General features: G+C 52.1%; 1 protein-coding gene across 1 annotated transcript in view; it reads right to left on the bottom strand.

Annotated features, from left to right (window-relative positions):
* The window catches only part of PRDM16 (PR/SET domain 16), a 289,994-nt gene extending 279,102 nt beyond the window's left edge, over window positions 1–10,892 (bottom strand). The window contains exon 1 of the mRNA XM_058039157.1: window positions 10,693–10,892. Coding sequence (XP_057895140.1) covers window positions 10,693–10,729 — 37 coding nt within the window. The 5' untranslated portion in view covers window positions 10,730–10,892. The remainder of the gene's footprint in view (window positions 1–10,692) is intronic.
* Window positions 10,893–16,549: the final 5,657 nt, after the last annotated feature.

The raw sequence follows: 16,549 nt of genomic DNA on the forward strand, positions 1-16,549 counted from the left end.
GAAACCAGTCCTTTTCTATAAACAGAAAAAAAAATAAACGGTGGAGTGATTTTATACTACATGAACTCACAGCACAGCCATTTATAAATTCATTTACATGATTGAGCCCAAAAGGTCCATTTGCCATGAAATAAAAAACACTAAACACTGTCCTGAAAGCAAAGAAAATGCCAGACTACAAGCAAACAAAAGCTTTTTTTTTTATTAGTGGCTGAGATGGAATGAAAGATTTTTAAGCCAAATATGAAACTTGCAAAAAAAAAAAAAAAAAAAAAAGGGAAAAATCTGCTGCAGCAAATTCAACAAAATCATCCCAAGGAGCTTGGTGGGAGCTGGACCAACACAAAGGTGATTAATGAGACATTGCTGGTCCAGAAATCACAGAGTGCATCCCTCCCATGTCACAGATGGAGCAGCTGAGGGTAAATTATTTTTTTATGCTGGGAAAGTTACTTTGTCAGCTCAGTGAAATGCCAAAGTCCTGCTTTTCCTGCATCCTGGAGCAGGTAATGTTGTTTCAGCGTGCTCCAATTCGGTTTTGTTGTAACAACAGGGCACAGGAGCTGCCCTCATTCCACCACTGCTCCATCCTGCAACTTTTCCATGTTCAGAGCAAAACTTTGGGTCAAACTTCCTGCATTTGTTCCCAGCCAACAAATCCTGAGAGAAGGAGAAGAAACTCCTCAGCTAACACAGCCCTGGAGCTGGTCCCAGCCTAATCCTGAGCCTAAACTCAGGTAAAGCTGCTCATGGCAATGATGGAAAATTCTCCTTTTTTCCCCTTTATCCTGCAGTTTTCCTGACACCCCACAGAGCCCAGGCCACCAAGAGAGAGCTGTGATCCCAATCCCAGCCCTCCAGTTGGCTGCTGAGAATTTCAGACTTTCTGTGCTGACAGGAGAACACTGCATTGACCTGAGAAAGCTTCAAAACTCGAATTCTAGAACTGGGATTATGGGTATGAATAATTAAAAAAAAATAATTCTAGAACTGGGATTATGGGTGTGATTAACTCTAAAAATTAATTCTAGAACTGGGATTATGGGTGTGATTAACTCTAAAAATTAATTTTAGAACTGGGATTATGGGCTGAATGAAAGTGTGTAATATCACATGGTGGAAAACTTAAAGTTTTAGCATATATTAATATATATGAAACAAGATAGAGATTTTAAGGCAGAAGCTGCTCCTTCTTCTTCACCTTCCTCTTCATAGCTTTAGGTGATATTTGATAAGAATCAACCCTCCATTGGCACCACTCTGTGCCCTCCAAACCCAGGAGAGAAACTGCCCTGAGCTTCTTTATTCCCCCTGAAGTGATTTCACCCTGAGTAGGAAATAAAGCTGATTTTTCTCCTGCCCTGCCACACCAATAAAACAATAAATTGGTATCACTTGCAACAAGGTGCCGCCGCTGTAAAGTTAAAGATAGGGAAAGAAAATGAACTACTGGTTATGACAGCAGGGGAAGGGAGAAGAAATAAATAAAGCTGAGTGCGTGCAAGGGAGCAGATGGCTCATGTCCAGTGTGGCCCATCCTCTGTGGATTACTCCCCTGGAAAGGAAGTCCTTGCCACTTCAGAAAATAGCAATCTGTCTAAAAAATGCTGAGGTTATAGAATTGATCATTCCTTAAGTTAAGGAGAACAACCAAGCCGAGCCAAAGTGCATTTCTGCAGCAGATATTGATCTGCAGAGGCTGGGAGTGAACCCCCTTCAAGCACTTCTAGACCCGTATTTGTACATTTTTATTATGCACATGCACACAAATCTCTGGGGCCGTGTCCTCAGCTGGTGAAAATTAGGTTCATTGATGTTGGTGCTGATTTACATGAGTCGGGGATCTGGCCTTGCATTTCAAAAAGAAATCTCGAGTTTCAGCAGAAATCCTGAGTTTCAGCATTCAGCAGAAATCTTGAGTTTCTGCAGAAATCCTGAGTTTCATCAGAAATCCTGAGTTTTAGCAGTTTAACCTCAGATCAGGCACAAGTGCTGTGCCCAGCCTTACTCATGGGTTACACATCTCTTAAACCAGCCCTGGGTGCTCTTACACAGGGAAAATGTTCATTTTAAAATCAAAAAGAGCCGTTTTGTGGCCAAATTGTGGCATCTGAAAAATACCCAGGTGGAGTGAGAGGGGTAGAGTGTGAATCAAAGTGTCAGGATCTGTGTGTGTTGAGGATTTGGGTTCAGATGGGTTGGGTTGGGCTGAACCTCCCAGAATCAGAAGTGATTTTGGAAATTCAGAGTGGTATGGGCACAGTGTCAGCTTTTCCTCCCACCTCAGAGGCCAAAGGAACACTCAGAGCTGGTTTGGGATGTTCCCCACTGAGTTTCATGGGAAAAAAAAGCTGAATTTTTGAATATTCCTCATCTGCACTGCTGATGAAACTTCTCCTTGCAGCAACCCTCCCAAAACTGGAATTACAACTGGAGCAACACAAATTTGGTTCAGAAAAAAAGCTGAGGGCTGAGAGTCCATCTCCAAAGCAGGGAGCTTCAGGCAGGATCTGTGTGTGTTGAGGATTTGTGTTCAGATGGGCTGGGCTGAACCTCACAGAATCAGGGCTGATTTTGGGAACTCTTCCCTCTCACCTCAGAGCCCAAAGGAACACTCAGAGCTGGTTTGGGATGTTCCCCACTGGGTCTCATGGGAAGAAAATGTGAATTTTTGAATATAGCTGAAGAATATTTCAAAGCATTGCTGAATTTCCTCATCTACACTGCTAATGAAACTTGTCCTCCCAAAATTGGAATTACAACTGGAGCAACACAAATTTGGTTCAAAAAAACCTCTGAGTGCTGAGAGTCCATCTCCAAAGCAAGGGAGCTTCAGGCAGACAGGAGGGGATTTTCTGCTGGGGAAGCAACCCATGAATCATTCAATAAAGCCTCCTTTTGATAATGAATAGCCAACCTTCTCTGGTGGTGATAAGATATTTTAACTGAAAACATCAGGCCGTGTTTAAAAAATGATTACAAATTATTTTAACAGCGTATTTGCAGAGGGTTATAAAAACAGCTATAATATTTTTGTCTTGGATTCTAGAATTACCAGGGTGACAGCTAATGCAGTAATGATTTGTTTCAAATGCCAGTGTTTAAGCTGTATAAAGCTGATTTTATACATTTTTCCAGTAGGCCGCATTGTAGTTAATGAAATTAAACACACCAATCGCATTTGTCCCCAGGGGATGAGGAACTGAACACGCCACTGGTTTATTTTTTTATTAAAATAAATTGCAGCCAGCAAGATGGACTAATTGCCTACAGAATTGAAAAAGAAACATTCCATTGATATAATTAAGCCAATTTTCATGGACAAAAATAGTTATAGTGGATATAAAATAAGCAGAGCATTCAGGGCAGTTTGACTTCTCCCCAGCTCTCTGTGTTTTGTCCAGAACATTAACTATTAAACAAATATGGATCTCAAACGGGCTGACAGCGTTATCTGGTAATGATGGCTAAATTGATCCCAATAGCTGAGGCCAGGGCATTGTGTCTCAGGGCTCTGCTGGGAGAATTCCCAAGCCAAGAACAACAGAGAAGCAAAAAAAAAAAAAATCCCCAAAAAAAAACCAAAACCCACCTCCCAAACCGGGACCTTAAAGCAAAACACCTGAAAGATGTAAAACTATGGAGGTAAAAATTAATCAGCACCTGGTTTCTCTTGGGCTGACACTTCACCCCTGGTGCATGTGCAGCTTTGGGGAGGGCTGTGGTGCAGCCAGCCCCACCCTTGTCCCTAAAATAATCCCAAAAAGGGGATGGTGAAGAGAAGACAAAGTCTTTCCACAAAGTCTTTCCACAAAGTCTTTCCACAAAGTCTTTCCACACCAGCTCGGGTGCAGACCAGGATTTACCATGATGGGAGCATTATTCTGTGGCCTACTGGAAATAATTTGGCTGTCTCAGTCCATTTTCACCTGGCAAATGTCTCCCCAAGAGGACCAGTGGCCTCGTTTGAGCACAAAAGTGGGTTCAGCGGTACAGAACCCCCCACCTTATTAGGGTTTTTTAATATAAATTTGGGTAAAACACCATTTTTAGGGAGCATGATCAAAGTTCAGTCACCCTCTGAGCAGAAACTTTCCTTCCTCCCACTGTCCTGCACTTAAATCCATGGAAAAGGAATTCATTTTCCAAACCTATCCACCAAGACATCCCTTGCTGCAGGGAAATTTCTTCTCAATTACAGGAAAAAAAAAAAACCCAAAGATAAAAAATCTCCTTATTCAGGGCATGAACATTCAGAAGCATGATGCACACTTAGAGCAGGGATGAAAGTCGTATTTCATTTTTATGAGCAGAGAAGGTGCCATCACTCAGGGAGGGAAGAGGAGGAAGAAATCCTCCACGGGACAGGGACACTCTGTTACAGATTTGGACGGTGCACAAGGCAAACCCAAGTGCAATAAAAATGAAAATAAACAGCCGTGAGGAGGTAGCGCTGATGCATGAAAATCCATTAGGAAAAGAAAAGAAATAATAAGGTCGTAGATCTTTTCCACTCCAACATCCCTGAACTGAAATTTCTCCAGAAAAAAAAAATTAAAAAAGAAAGAAAAAAGAGGAAAAAATAAAACTAAAAGTTAAAAGGTGTGTTTAAGATGAGAAAGGCCAGCAGGAATTTTGGAGGGGGATGCCATATCAACAGGCTGTTAGCCAGAGTGGAACAAATGTGTTTGCACATCCCCAGCTGCAGACAGACACTGTGGATGTGCATTTATTGATGTGCTGGGCTCTCACCCCCCTGGGATGAATGCTATCTTTTGGGAAATAAGCACGAGAAAATCATCATCAGCCAAGATTTGGGTGTTCCCCCTTAGCGCTAAATCGGAGTTTGTCATTTAAATAATCCCTAAGTGGGGGTAAAAAATAAACACATCCAGTAATAGGCGAGAGCCAGCAAGTTGTGGAAATAAAGCTTGAGCTTGTCCTGGCCCACGGAGGGCACAAATAATCCCAGGTGCCACCAGCTCTGTGCCACAGGAAGGGTCTGGGTTGGCAATGCAGCTTTTACTTCCACTAAACAATTTCACCCAGCCGAAGTTTTAATGCATCAAGACAGGAGGGAAATAATAATAACCAGAAAGAATGGAATTTTTACAGGTAGAAGGCTCTGAAAAAATGTGGATTCTCCTCCTGATTCTGCCACCAGGAGCGGGCAGGGATCCTGCACAAGTCGCTGCTCTCACCTCCTCCCTTCCCCAGCCCTGCCGGAGGATCTCAACTCATTCCCCAGCATCCAGGTGGCTCCCGAGCCTCACCTCCTTCATGTTTGCAAACTTCTCATGCCTTTGTCTTTAAAGCACCGTATTAAACAGCACCGAGCTTTTCATAAACCCCCTAAGCCCTAATAATCATAGCCATCATCACAATAATAACACTTCTCACTCAACGGGGCCTTTCCTTGCGAGAATCTCCGGCTGCTTTGCAGACACGAAGGAGCTCAGCCGTGCCTGGAGAGGCGATTTCCCTGCGGCACAGGAGATTCCTGTGCCATTCCCTGTGTCACAGGATATTCCTGTGCCATTCCCTGCTGCACAGGATATTTCTGTGCCGTTCCCTGTGTCACAGGAGATTTCTGTGCCATCCCCTCCAAGGATCGGAGCCCGCAGCCCGGCGGGCAGGTGGAACCGGAGGATCCCGGCAGAATTCCCCGCTCGTGGAACGCTCCGGAGCCGGGATATCATCGCAGCGAGAGGCAGCGATGAATTACAGCGCTGCCGTGGGGTGAAATCCAAGCTCCTGCCTCGCTTTTTTTTTGCCTGGAAAGGAGCGGGGATGGTGCGCGCTTCAGGTGCGCTGCGCTGCATCCCGGCCGCCTCTTCCCAACCCTGCTGCCCTCGGGGCTCTCTGATCCCGCTAAAGTGTGGCTAAAATCGGCCAAAAGGGCATTTCTGTTCTTTCCCAACATCAGCGTCTTCCCCAGGTATTTTCAATAGCAGCTCTCAGGAAAATGTTGCGTTTATTTTTATCCCCCCCAGCTCATTAAAGATCTCCCCTGCCATCCCTGAGCTCACCCAGCAGTCCCGGTGCAAAGCCTAAAAATAAAGCAGGTTTGGGTGGTCGAGTTAAAAAACCAAACATAAAGTACAGATTCAGTCCGATTTCTTCACGGAACATTCTGGGTCGTGACCGTGCAGTAGCTGTGATTTTAATGCGCGTTTTAAGAGCTTTGTATGCGCGCTGCCAGCCCGACAGACAAACGCCTCCGCACAGACAGACACGGAGGTTTTACAGGCAACGGGAATTCCGTGAAATGGGGGAACTCGGCGGGTTTGGGACAACGCGCCTTTCTCTGACGCACTTTATAAACTCAGATTTGTGAGCAGAGCCGCCAGCGCCCCGTGATGCGAGCGCACGTGGATGGGCATCACACGCACCTCATCCGAGCGGCTCGGACAGCCAGGAGCGCTGGCCGGACCCCAATCCCGATCCCTTTGGCACCCCGGAGCTGCCCTGCGGCTGAGAGCAGCCTGTGCTCCTCATCCAAACCCCGGCTCGGTGCCCCCGTTTGCCAAATTCCTGCCCAGGCCAAGGAGAGGACGTGCCCTGCAGTTGTTCCCTCTGTGCTTTTCCCCAAATAACCCACGCGGGACGAGTGGGGGAATTGATACATTATATTTATAGAATTTGAGGGGGAAATGAAAAAAAAAATAAATTAAGAGTAAAGCGATCTCAACTCCTCGGCGATTTTTGTTGAAGCGCTAATTACGCACCACCTTAATTAGCGGATCAACCCCCCCCCCCCCCCTTCTTCCTTTCCCCGCATCCCTAATTGCCTAATTGAACAGATCCGGGGCAGGACAGGGGGGGACCCAGGCACGGTGGGGACCCGGCGGCGGCTCCGCACCTGCGCTGGGCTCCGCACCCGCGGCCGCCGCTCGGGAGAGCTTTGGGGACATCCCGGTCACCGAGGGCACGGAACCGGGGAACCGGGCCGGGCACAGCTCGCTGCCTCCCTCCGCTCCCCATGACCGGGCTCTGGGTAGGGACAGGGCACAGGGAGAGCTTCGGAGATGGGAAAAAAATCCCAACGCCCCAAAGCGCCATAAATTTCCCTGCTCGGTGCGTGGCAGCGTTGGAAGCGTCTGTGGGAGCACAGACGGAGCCGGGAAGTGGCGCTTGGGCTCCAGCTCTCCTCGCTGCTCTCCCTTTCCCCTTCGCTGTCTCTACAGTTTCAATTAAAATAAAATTAATATAATATCAGTAAACGGGAAGGCTGTTCTCTCCTCGAAGGTGAAACCGGTGCCGGGCACGGCAGGGTTGGGTTCGCAACCATTTCCCTGCCAGTCCAGCGTGCCCGGAGGATGCACCAGCGCTGCCTGAAAACTCCGACCCCAAAGTATGCCTCGTTCCTATTGCTAACAGCGAAAAACAAACGGGGCTGCAGAAATATCAGTCATAATTTGCCAGCATTTATTTAAAACCCTGCGATCCTGCCGTGTGCAGCTCGGTGTTGTGGCTGTACTCTGAAATTCATGGATTTCGAAAGGAAACGAATTCGCTTTGAGCGTGCAGAGCCCAACTCCTGGGGTCATTTTCCTCCTCTGCATCCTCTCCCTGCCAGCAGCAGCGAGACCCCCGGTGCTGCAGAGCCTTCTCCCCGCTGCCCAGATTTTATTTTCTCGCGGAAAAACGAGGCCCTGGGAGCCGGGGACACGGCGTGGCCTTCAAGCTGCCCGTCCCGCTGATCCCTTCGGGGCTGCGGGGGATGCGGGGGCAGCGCTCACCTGGGCTCCGGCACCGCCGGGGCTGCTGTGCCTCCCTGCACCCTTAGCGAGCCTCGTGCTCTGATTTACAGCTTTTCTAAAGGCTCCTGGAGCCACGGAGAGAGCGAGAACCATTCCCGGCTCCGATTCAGCTCGGCTGCCCTCGCTACCTGCCGCTCTCCCCACCGAGAATTCCTCTCCCAGCCCAGCGCACACGCGTTCTCCCCTTTTCCCCAGGCAGGTATTATTGTGGAATTCCCAGCGGAGCCTCACATCTGCTTGAAATATTGTCCAATGAAATGAAATTTTCCAGCGCACAGCGTGGTTTTAAAGCCCCGTGCGCCGCTCGCGCGGCTCGGCGGCCACGCACCGGGGCCGTGCGGGCTCTCCCAGCTCCCACAGCCACTCCTGGGGCTGGAACGGATAAAAAAACGAGTTTGGAAGGGACCTGAGATGCTCCATGCAGTGAAAGAAGTTGTGGCTACTTCTTCGGGGAAAATACAGCGAGATCCCACACTCGTGTCCGTGTTTAATCTGTTTGGCAAATAAATACTCCTGGGATATTGAAACCTTAGCTCCGGACTACTGTTTTGAACTGTGATCCCTAAAAAATCCTCGGCTGAAACCCCATAAACCGTTGGGCCTTGTATTGTATTAAACACCTGATTTTAATCAGGGCTCAGCCTCCGAGCAGGCGCTTCCAGGCGTGTTCGCGGCCGCCGGGAAGGGCTCGCTGCCGGCCGTGGAGATCCCGGCCCTTCCCCGAGCTCTTGAGATATCCAAACACCGAAAATCTTCCAGCTCTTAAGTGCAGGAGCTCGCTGAGAGCTCACGGAGGGAGCGTGGAGGGTCCCAGCCGCGCTCAAACGCGGCCGGATCCGCATCGCACCCACCAGGGACACATCTGTAAAAACCCGCACTGAACCCATCTGCAAAAAAAAAAAAAAAAAAACCAAAAAACCCGGGGCCTTTTCAAGAAGTAAAAAGAAAGAGAAGGAAAAGCTAGGGGGAAAAAAATAAAAAAGAAAATAAAAGTAAAAGTGAAATATTCCGCCTTATTTAACCATTGAACTTCGCTTTTCCAGCCAAGAGAGCTCTGAAAAATCGTTCCTCGCTTTAACAACCTAAAACAATAAGTGACGACTTTTTTAAAAAGTTATTATTTGAACGGGGACGCTTGAAACGAGTGTTTATTGTAAAAAAAATAAATTAAAGCAAAATAAAATCCCTGGATTAATTCAATGAACTTCCCGTCTAACGCCCCGGCCATGGGGTGACAACGTTGACCACGCTCAGGGTCACCCATCCCGCCCTAAACAGAACCGAGGGAGGCGTTCGGGGGACACACGGACACGCTTTGGGGACAGCGGGGACCTTCCTGGATGGCGATGGGAAATGTCGCGACACCAAGGTGACCCGCGGGACCTGGGGCCGCAAAACAGCGGCGGCGGCCGGAGCTCGGGGCCGGCGACAAAGCGACTTTGTGAGGAAAGCGGCCCCGGCAGCTTCGGGGAAGGGTCCCCCTTAGAACCGGGGTGTCATCCCGGGGGGCGGCACCGGCCCTCGCTGACCTTGGCGGCCGGGAAAGGCTCCGAAATGACGAACTTGAATGAGAAAATCCGCCCCGGAGCCCACGTGTGGCAGCGCTGGAGCGCCCGTGACCCCTCGGCAGCGGCGGGGAGAGGCTGAACCCGCAATGGGGCATTCAGGGGGGGATGTTCTCCATCACATTGAGGGGATCCCCCCGGCTCTGAGCGGCCCCGGGTGCCCGTGGAAAGCCACGCGAGGAACCGGAGCGGGCACCGCTGCTCGCCCGAGGCTTTTCCGAGCGCTGCGAGCGGAGTTTCCAGCGGGGCACAGACTGAGCTGGAACTTCTGCAGCTCCGCATACTTCGCACAGAGAGGCAGAGCGAAACAGAAACTAAATAACAGTAGTAGTAGTAATAATAATAATAATAATGAGAATAATAATAATAATAAATGACAGGCTGCCCAGCTCCGGGATCGTGCGCTGCCACCGGAACCGAACAGGGAATCACCGAGGAACCATCCCGAGCCTTTGCAGCGGGACTCTGCGGGCAGAGAGGACCCGCTCTTCCCTACCAAAGCCACACTCTCCTTCCTCCTCGGAAAATCCAGTCTAAAAACCACTCGAAAGAAAGAACGAACGGGGAGAGGGTCCGCTGGAAGACGGAGTGGGGGGAAAAAGCTGCGCGAGACTTACGAGCTGCAATTCCACTCCCCAAGTAAATTTTAAAAAATTAAAAATTAAAGACACTCCCCCCACACTCCCCTCCCCCAGACCTTCTTAACCCCCAGCTGGGACACCCGAGCTGCCTTCAGGATCTTCCCTCTGGACCTGCGACTCCAAAGCCCCTCACTGAGAGCGGATCCATTTTTTGCTACAAATTCTCTTCCTTCCCTCTCTCCTCGATAATTGTTCCCGAGACCAGAAGGGTTTCTCCCACTCCCCCCCCCCCCCTCTCTGCCTGTCTCTCTCCTCTCTCCCCCCTCTCTCCAGCACTCCGTCTCTCGGCTCCCGCCGGCAGATGCCAAACGCAGACCTCTAGCGCCCACTATTTCAGGAGCCGGGAATATTATTTCACAAGACTTGGGAACGACTCAATAAAAAAAAAAAAAAAAAAAAAAAAAAAAAAAAAAAAAAAAAAAAGTTGCTCGCTATCCCCTTTCGTCAACTTCCAGCTCCAACTTTCGCTTTTCTCCCCCGGCCCCGCAGCGCCGCACCGCCGGCGGAGCGCGGAGCGGGCAGCGCGGGGCAGCGCGGGGCAGCGCGGGGGGATCCGCGCCCAGGGGCGGGCGGGCGGTGCGGGCAGCGCGGCCGCCGCCGCGGGGAGCGAGAGAGGGAGGGAGGGAGGGCGAGAGAGGGGCTCAGCCCCGCGCAGCCCCCGGCCCGGCTCCGCGCCCCCGGGCCCGCCGCCGGTACGCGGAAGAAGGGAGAGAAAGGACCTACTTTTGGGCAGTTTTCTCGCCCTCGCCTTGGATCTCATCGTGTCGGCGTGTGGATTCCTCTCCTCCTCCTTGAGCCCAGAAGCAGCTACACACTATCTTCATCTCCCCAGCATTGTCAGTTTGGACACCTTCGCACATGCGCACAGAGCATTCAATCTGACACCCTCACCAGGGCCAAAAAAACTTTCCAATGTATTCATCATCATCGGGCTGGTTTGGTTTTTTTTTTTTTTTTTTTTTTTTTCTTCTCTCTCTCTCTCTTTTTTTTTTTTTTTTTTTTTTTTTTTGTCCTATCCTCTTCCTCAGACCACTTATCTCTGCCCCCTCCTCTCTGCCGGCACCATCACAGCCTTCCCTGATCTGCCCCTTTAAGAAAAATCAGCCCTCTCCGCTCCTAACCCTCCGCACACTGACCTTACACACTGGACAATATTTAAGGATCAAGGTGCCATCCTATAAAGAGGTGATTATTATTATTATTATTATTCTATTATTATTGTTGTTACTACTAAATAGCAATGCTGTAGAGAAAGTTTGTTAGTAGTTGTCATCTCGTAAACGTTCCTAGCTTGGACATGCTTTTGTTTTTAATCTGAAAAATGTTTATTTACGTAACTTTTCAACCAGTGTCTGTCTTTATTTTCTTCCTTTTTTAACTTTTTTTTTTTCTTTTGCCTTCCTCTCCCCCTTCGGCTCATGGGGACGGGGTGGTTGCCTAACTTTAAAAATAATAACTTTTAAAATACCCCAACTCGCGCTGTGTTTTGTCGGTATTTCTCGCGTTTCTACCAGAATTTTTCCAGCTTTTCGGCAGCTTCGCTGCTTCATCCCCGGCTCTGTTTTGCCGCCGTTCGCGGGGGTTTCACCCTCGGTTTGTCGCGGGAGGGCCCCGGGCAGCCGGGAGGGGTCGGGCAGGGAGAGAGGGAGGGAAGGCGGCCGCTCTGCTCTGCCTTTCAGGTGGAAAGCAGCGCGCTGGGGCAGGGATGGGAGACGCCGCCAGCCACCCGAGGAAAGGGGGGACAGGAAGGACAGACACCCCCGGAGCCCCCCAGGACCTGGCCGGGCCCCCCCCGAGCGGAGGTAGCGAGCGCTGGGGGCAGAGGCGCTTTGAAGAGAGGAGCGAAGTGTAAATAGCCGGTGATTGATGTGCTGGCTTTGACTGCGGAGAAAGCGCTATTTGAATTCAAGTGGCCAGGTCAGATGGTCACGGAAGAAGGTTGAAAGGTAGGATTTAATGAGATTAATATGGAGAGAGGGAGAAAAACGCGCGTCGCCTTAAAACATTCCGTATAAAATAATTGGGGGGGGGGGGGGGTGATGAGGGCAGCGCGGCGCTCCGCGCTGGAGGTGCGGACCCGTCCCGGGGAGCCCTCGCACCGAAGGGCACCGCAAAAAAAAAAACCAAAAAAAAAAACCCCAAAAAAACAAAGCAAAACTTGTGTGGGTGCGTCAGGTCCCTGCTGGAAGCCATTCCGCCAGCTGCACTCCTGCCCTGCAGGTGGAACCGGGGAGGGGTGGGGGGGGGAATATTCCTGCTAATTACCGGTTTTCCCCTCCTCAATAAACTCTTTAATTGCAAATGGGAGCCGAGGCCTTTTCAGATGCTACCGAGGAGCCGGCGTTTCGAGGGGAAGGGTGGGGGGGGGGGAGCAGGAGGCCAAATAAAATAAATCCGTTTGAAGGCAACCCGGAGCCACGTGTCGCCTCAAAATGCCGAAGCGGTGCCTGTGAATGAATTCCTGCCTCGAGGACGCCGTTCCACGGCGCGCCGGGCACCCCGAGGTCGGAAAAACAAGCTCTTCCCAGCCTCACCGGTGGAACAGGAGCTCGAGTGTTCCCCACTCATTGAAATATTTCTCGCAGCCATCCCGGACTCTCGCTGTCGCCCACCGAGCCGCTCCCGGGACGGGTTTCAGTTTGAAAACGTCGTCCCGGGTTATTTCTCCCGGGTAGAGCCAGGGGAGGATGACGAGGGAACGAAGGTCGTGGAGGGCTCGGAGCACCGCGGCCGTGCCACCCTCAGCCCCAGCCCCGCAGAACCCCGGGTTTTTTTTGTTTTTCCCCCAATTCCCTCCCATTTCCATCACCCAAACTCCCCCAGGAATCAGCTCCTGCGGGGAACCCCCCGCTCGGGGATATTTGGGGAGAAGCAAAACGCGTTTGGGGGTGCGCGGTTGGGGTGACTCAAGGGCTTCCACGGTTTAGGGGGTGATTCTGCAAACGAAGCCAGCGAGAAGCGATGGAAAGGCGCCGTGCTGGGGCTGCCCCGCTTGTTCCCGGTTGTTCCCGGCTCTGCCCGTGCGGCTTCCCCGGCTCCGGCCGCGTTCCTGCCGGGCCGAGGCGGCAGCGGCCGGGCGGGAGCGGGGAGCGGAGCGGCAAGGCCGGGATGCGGCGCTTTGCCGCCTCAGGAAAGAAAGGGGAAAAGGGAGAAAAAGGGGAGAAACCCACCTAAAAAAAAAAAAAAATTAAAAAGGTGGGGGAGGAAAAAAAAAATAAATAGAGAACGAATTTGGAAGGGCCGGCGCCGCGGTGTGCTGGCCGTGGGCTGCGCTGCGTGTGGGGAAGGACACGACACGAGCGGGATCCCTTCCCGCAGCCGTTCTGCCCCCGGGAACGGGCCCGGTGTGCCCAGCTCGGGGCTGGCACCGAGGGCACGGCCCGGCGCTCCGGGCTCAGCGCTCCGGGACGCGGGGCTGAGCCGGGGCCGGCTCTGAGCCCCCATGGAAGGAGAGGCGTCCTGGGGCTCAGCAAACCCCGGCAGGGAGAACCTCGCACCCCTCGGAATCCCCGAAGCCCCCCCGAGCATCCCGCGGTGGGCAGCGGCTTTTGCAGCCTGCACCTGTTTGAGTGCGTGTTTGTTCCACGGGGAACGGGAAATTCATGAGCGTGGAGAACGGGGAGAAGCGCCAGGAAGGTTCTGGGCGCTGCCGGGTCAAGCCAAGGAGCCGGGGCCCTGCTCCGCGCTCCGCCGCTTCCCCGCGAGCTCTGCCCACCCTGGGCATGGCTGGAGGGGAAAATCACCCCGAGAATTAATTAATAACCATTAATTAATAACCGCAGAGCCAAGCCCCTCTGGGCAGCACACGCTGCCAGGGGACCCGCGGGCAGAGAGTGGTCTGGGTGGTCCCAAAATGAGGGTTCACCCCTCCGTCCTCGCCCCTTTTTGCGCCTCCATTCTGGTGTCTGACAGATTTCAGTGGGGCAGGGGAGTGGCAGCGATTTACTTGGGTGGGTTCCTTGGCACCTCCAGCACAAGCCACGAGCTCCCAGGTGTTCTATGAAGAAAACACGCTCCAGGTGGGAACTGCCCAGCGTGGGCACCCACGGGTGTAAAGATGTGACATCTTTAGTGCTCGGCGAGCTGTTTTGCACGAGCATTCTCAAGCAGCAAAGAAGATTAAACCGCTTGAGCCCGTCCAGCTTGTCCGCACGGCCCGAGTCACCCCATCCCCTGCGAGGATTTTGGCATCAATCACCCCTTGTTCCTGCGCGCCGCGTTAAACCGGGAATTAAATATTTCAAACTGCGCAAGAAGCCGGCGGCGCAGGACGGGGCTGCGCTCCGCAGGGGTGGCGGATCGGCCGCTGCCAATGTCACACGCTTCCCCGGGGGATTTTCCCCGCTAATCTGCCGCTAATTAGCGGCGGGAGCGCACCCAGGGCGGGATGAGGAGCGGCTGCCTCGCACCCAGCGCTGCTCCCGAGGAATTCCGACACCTCCCCGAGCCCCGGTCCCTGCGAGCAGCCGGCGCAAGGGGGCGGTTAAGGACAGCGGGGACAGCGGGGACAACAACGGGGACAACGGGGACAAGGCGGGGAGCCCCCTCCGAGCGTTCCAGCGGGGACAGCTCGTCCTCCCCGCAGCGGCGCTGGGAGAGGCAAAAATCATAAAAACAACAAAAATTAACCTCTGCAAAGGTGGATGCGCCCCTCCTCGCTCTGAGGAGGTGGCGAGACACCAAGCCAGGTCCTCCCACCCGGAGCAGCCCCGGGTGGCTCAGGTGATGGAGCTCGGTGCGGGTGTCACATCCTGCACCCGCCACAGCCTTTCCTGAAGTGACCTATTTGCACGCTCTCATTGGTTTAAATTAATTTATTTTTTTTTTTACCCGAAAACCTTTGAGAAGCGGCGGAACAAGCGCCAGTGAGAAAAGGGAGAAATGGATGCGTTTTGTACAGGGGGAAATAAAATGAAATTAAGTTGCTCTTAGCGATGAGATACAGAGGGGAAGATTAATATTGCAGCATAACCTGTGCCCGCATCCACTGTCCTGCAGCTCTTCCCTGATATTCCAGCTGCACTGAAAGCCGTCTGTGCATCAAAATGAGATCAAAATGAGGTGATCAGACTATTTTTTATTGTTGTTATTTCTAGAAGAAAACACTGGCTTCTCTGGCCACGAATAAACACCGTGTCAATTGGCATTTCAGATTTTTCAAAAAACATGTTCAGCCCTAAGAATTCCTCCGAATTCGTTACACTGCGCCTTGCTGGTCCCGGCGAAGGTAAAAATTCCCGTCCTAAAATAAGAAAAAAAAAAAGGGGGGGGGAAAGAAAAAGAAAAGCACCATTTACATTTGAATATCTAACTTGAGCATGATTATAATTACAATCGTCAGACATCGAGCAGTGTTGTCTCCCATGAACAGACAGTTTTGAGGATGTAAACACAATTTTCATCGTGACGGTCTCTGGGAATGAAGGGAAATTAAGGACTTACAGCAATTTTTTTTTAGACGTTTGATCAAAATATTTTTGCCCGGAGATTGCTTGCCAAATGAAAGCAGAATGGAAACGATGAGCGCTGTAATTCAGCAGAGTTTTATCACGGGAAGAGCCCAAGCCTTGGCTCTGTCAGGGATTCAATCTCTCCTTTCCCCAGGGGGATTTTGGGCAGCAGCGAGTGGGCAGCAGGTTCGGCTGGGGCAATTTTCGATGGAGCATTTTCCAGCCGAAATCCCCAATTCTGAAGCCACCACAACGACCTGAGTCGCGTTTTCCCTCGGAATTGACAAAATTCTCCCCGATTTGAGGCTGGCAGGGAGATGCAGCCGCTGGCGGGGCCGGGGCGCGTTCCCCTCCCGCAGCCCCGAATTTCGGGGTTCCCCTGCTCGGGGCACCCCCTGATCCTCATTAACCCCGAGCCAGGCCCGCAGCTCCACAGGGCTCCGGCCATGGGGGTAATTGCGTTAATTAAATATTGTGGGGGGTGGCGATTTGGACCCCAAAATCTCCATTTGCTGCCAAATTTGGAGTTTCTTGAAGCGCCCGCTTTGGGGGTGCCCCCATCCCCTGGGGACCCCGATGGAGCCCTCGGGGGGTGTCCCCTCAGTGTCCCCTCAGTGTCCCCTCAGTGTCCCTTCCTTCCTGTGCTCCAGGGTGTGGGGACTGCAGCTCAGCCCCCCAAAAACAGCGAAATTCCCCAAGGGGACACCCAAGGATGTCCCCGCGGGGTCCGCGCCTCATTCACTTGCGCTCCCCGCTCTAAGGACGGCTGCTGGGGCTGGCTGGCTAATTATTAGCTATTAATCGAGTTCAAGACCTTTTCCGGCGGCTGGGAAATGAGGAGCCCTCGCAGCCACCCCAAGGAAAGGGCTGAGCACAGCCGAGAGCAGCGGCAGCACCATGCGGGCCTGCCCCAAAGCCCCCGGGGGAGTGGGGGGACACAAATTCACGAGGTGAAAATGATGGAAACTTCAGAATCGGGGCTTGATGTCCGAGACACCTCGGGGAGAGCGGGGAGAGGGCGATGCCCGGCGGGGGCTGCGCTGGGGTCCCCGGGCAAGGTGAGGAGAGGGGCCCGGGGTCCCCCCCGAGCCCCAGCGAGCTCCTGCCGGTGTCGCTTTCTTATCTTCGCA

This window comes from Melospiza georgiana, chromosome 22 (assembly GCF_028018845.1).
Source record: "Melospiza georgiana isolate bMelGeo1 chromosome 22, bMelGeo1.pri, whole genome shotgun sequence".
Lineage (NCBI taxonomy): Eukaryota > Metazoa > Chordata > Aves > Passeriformes > Passerellidae > Melospiza > Melospiza georgiana.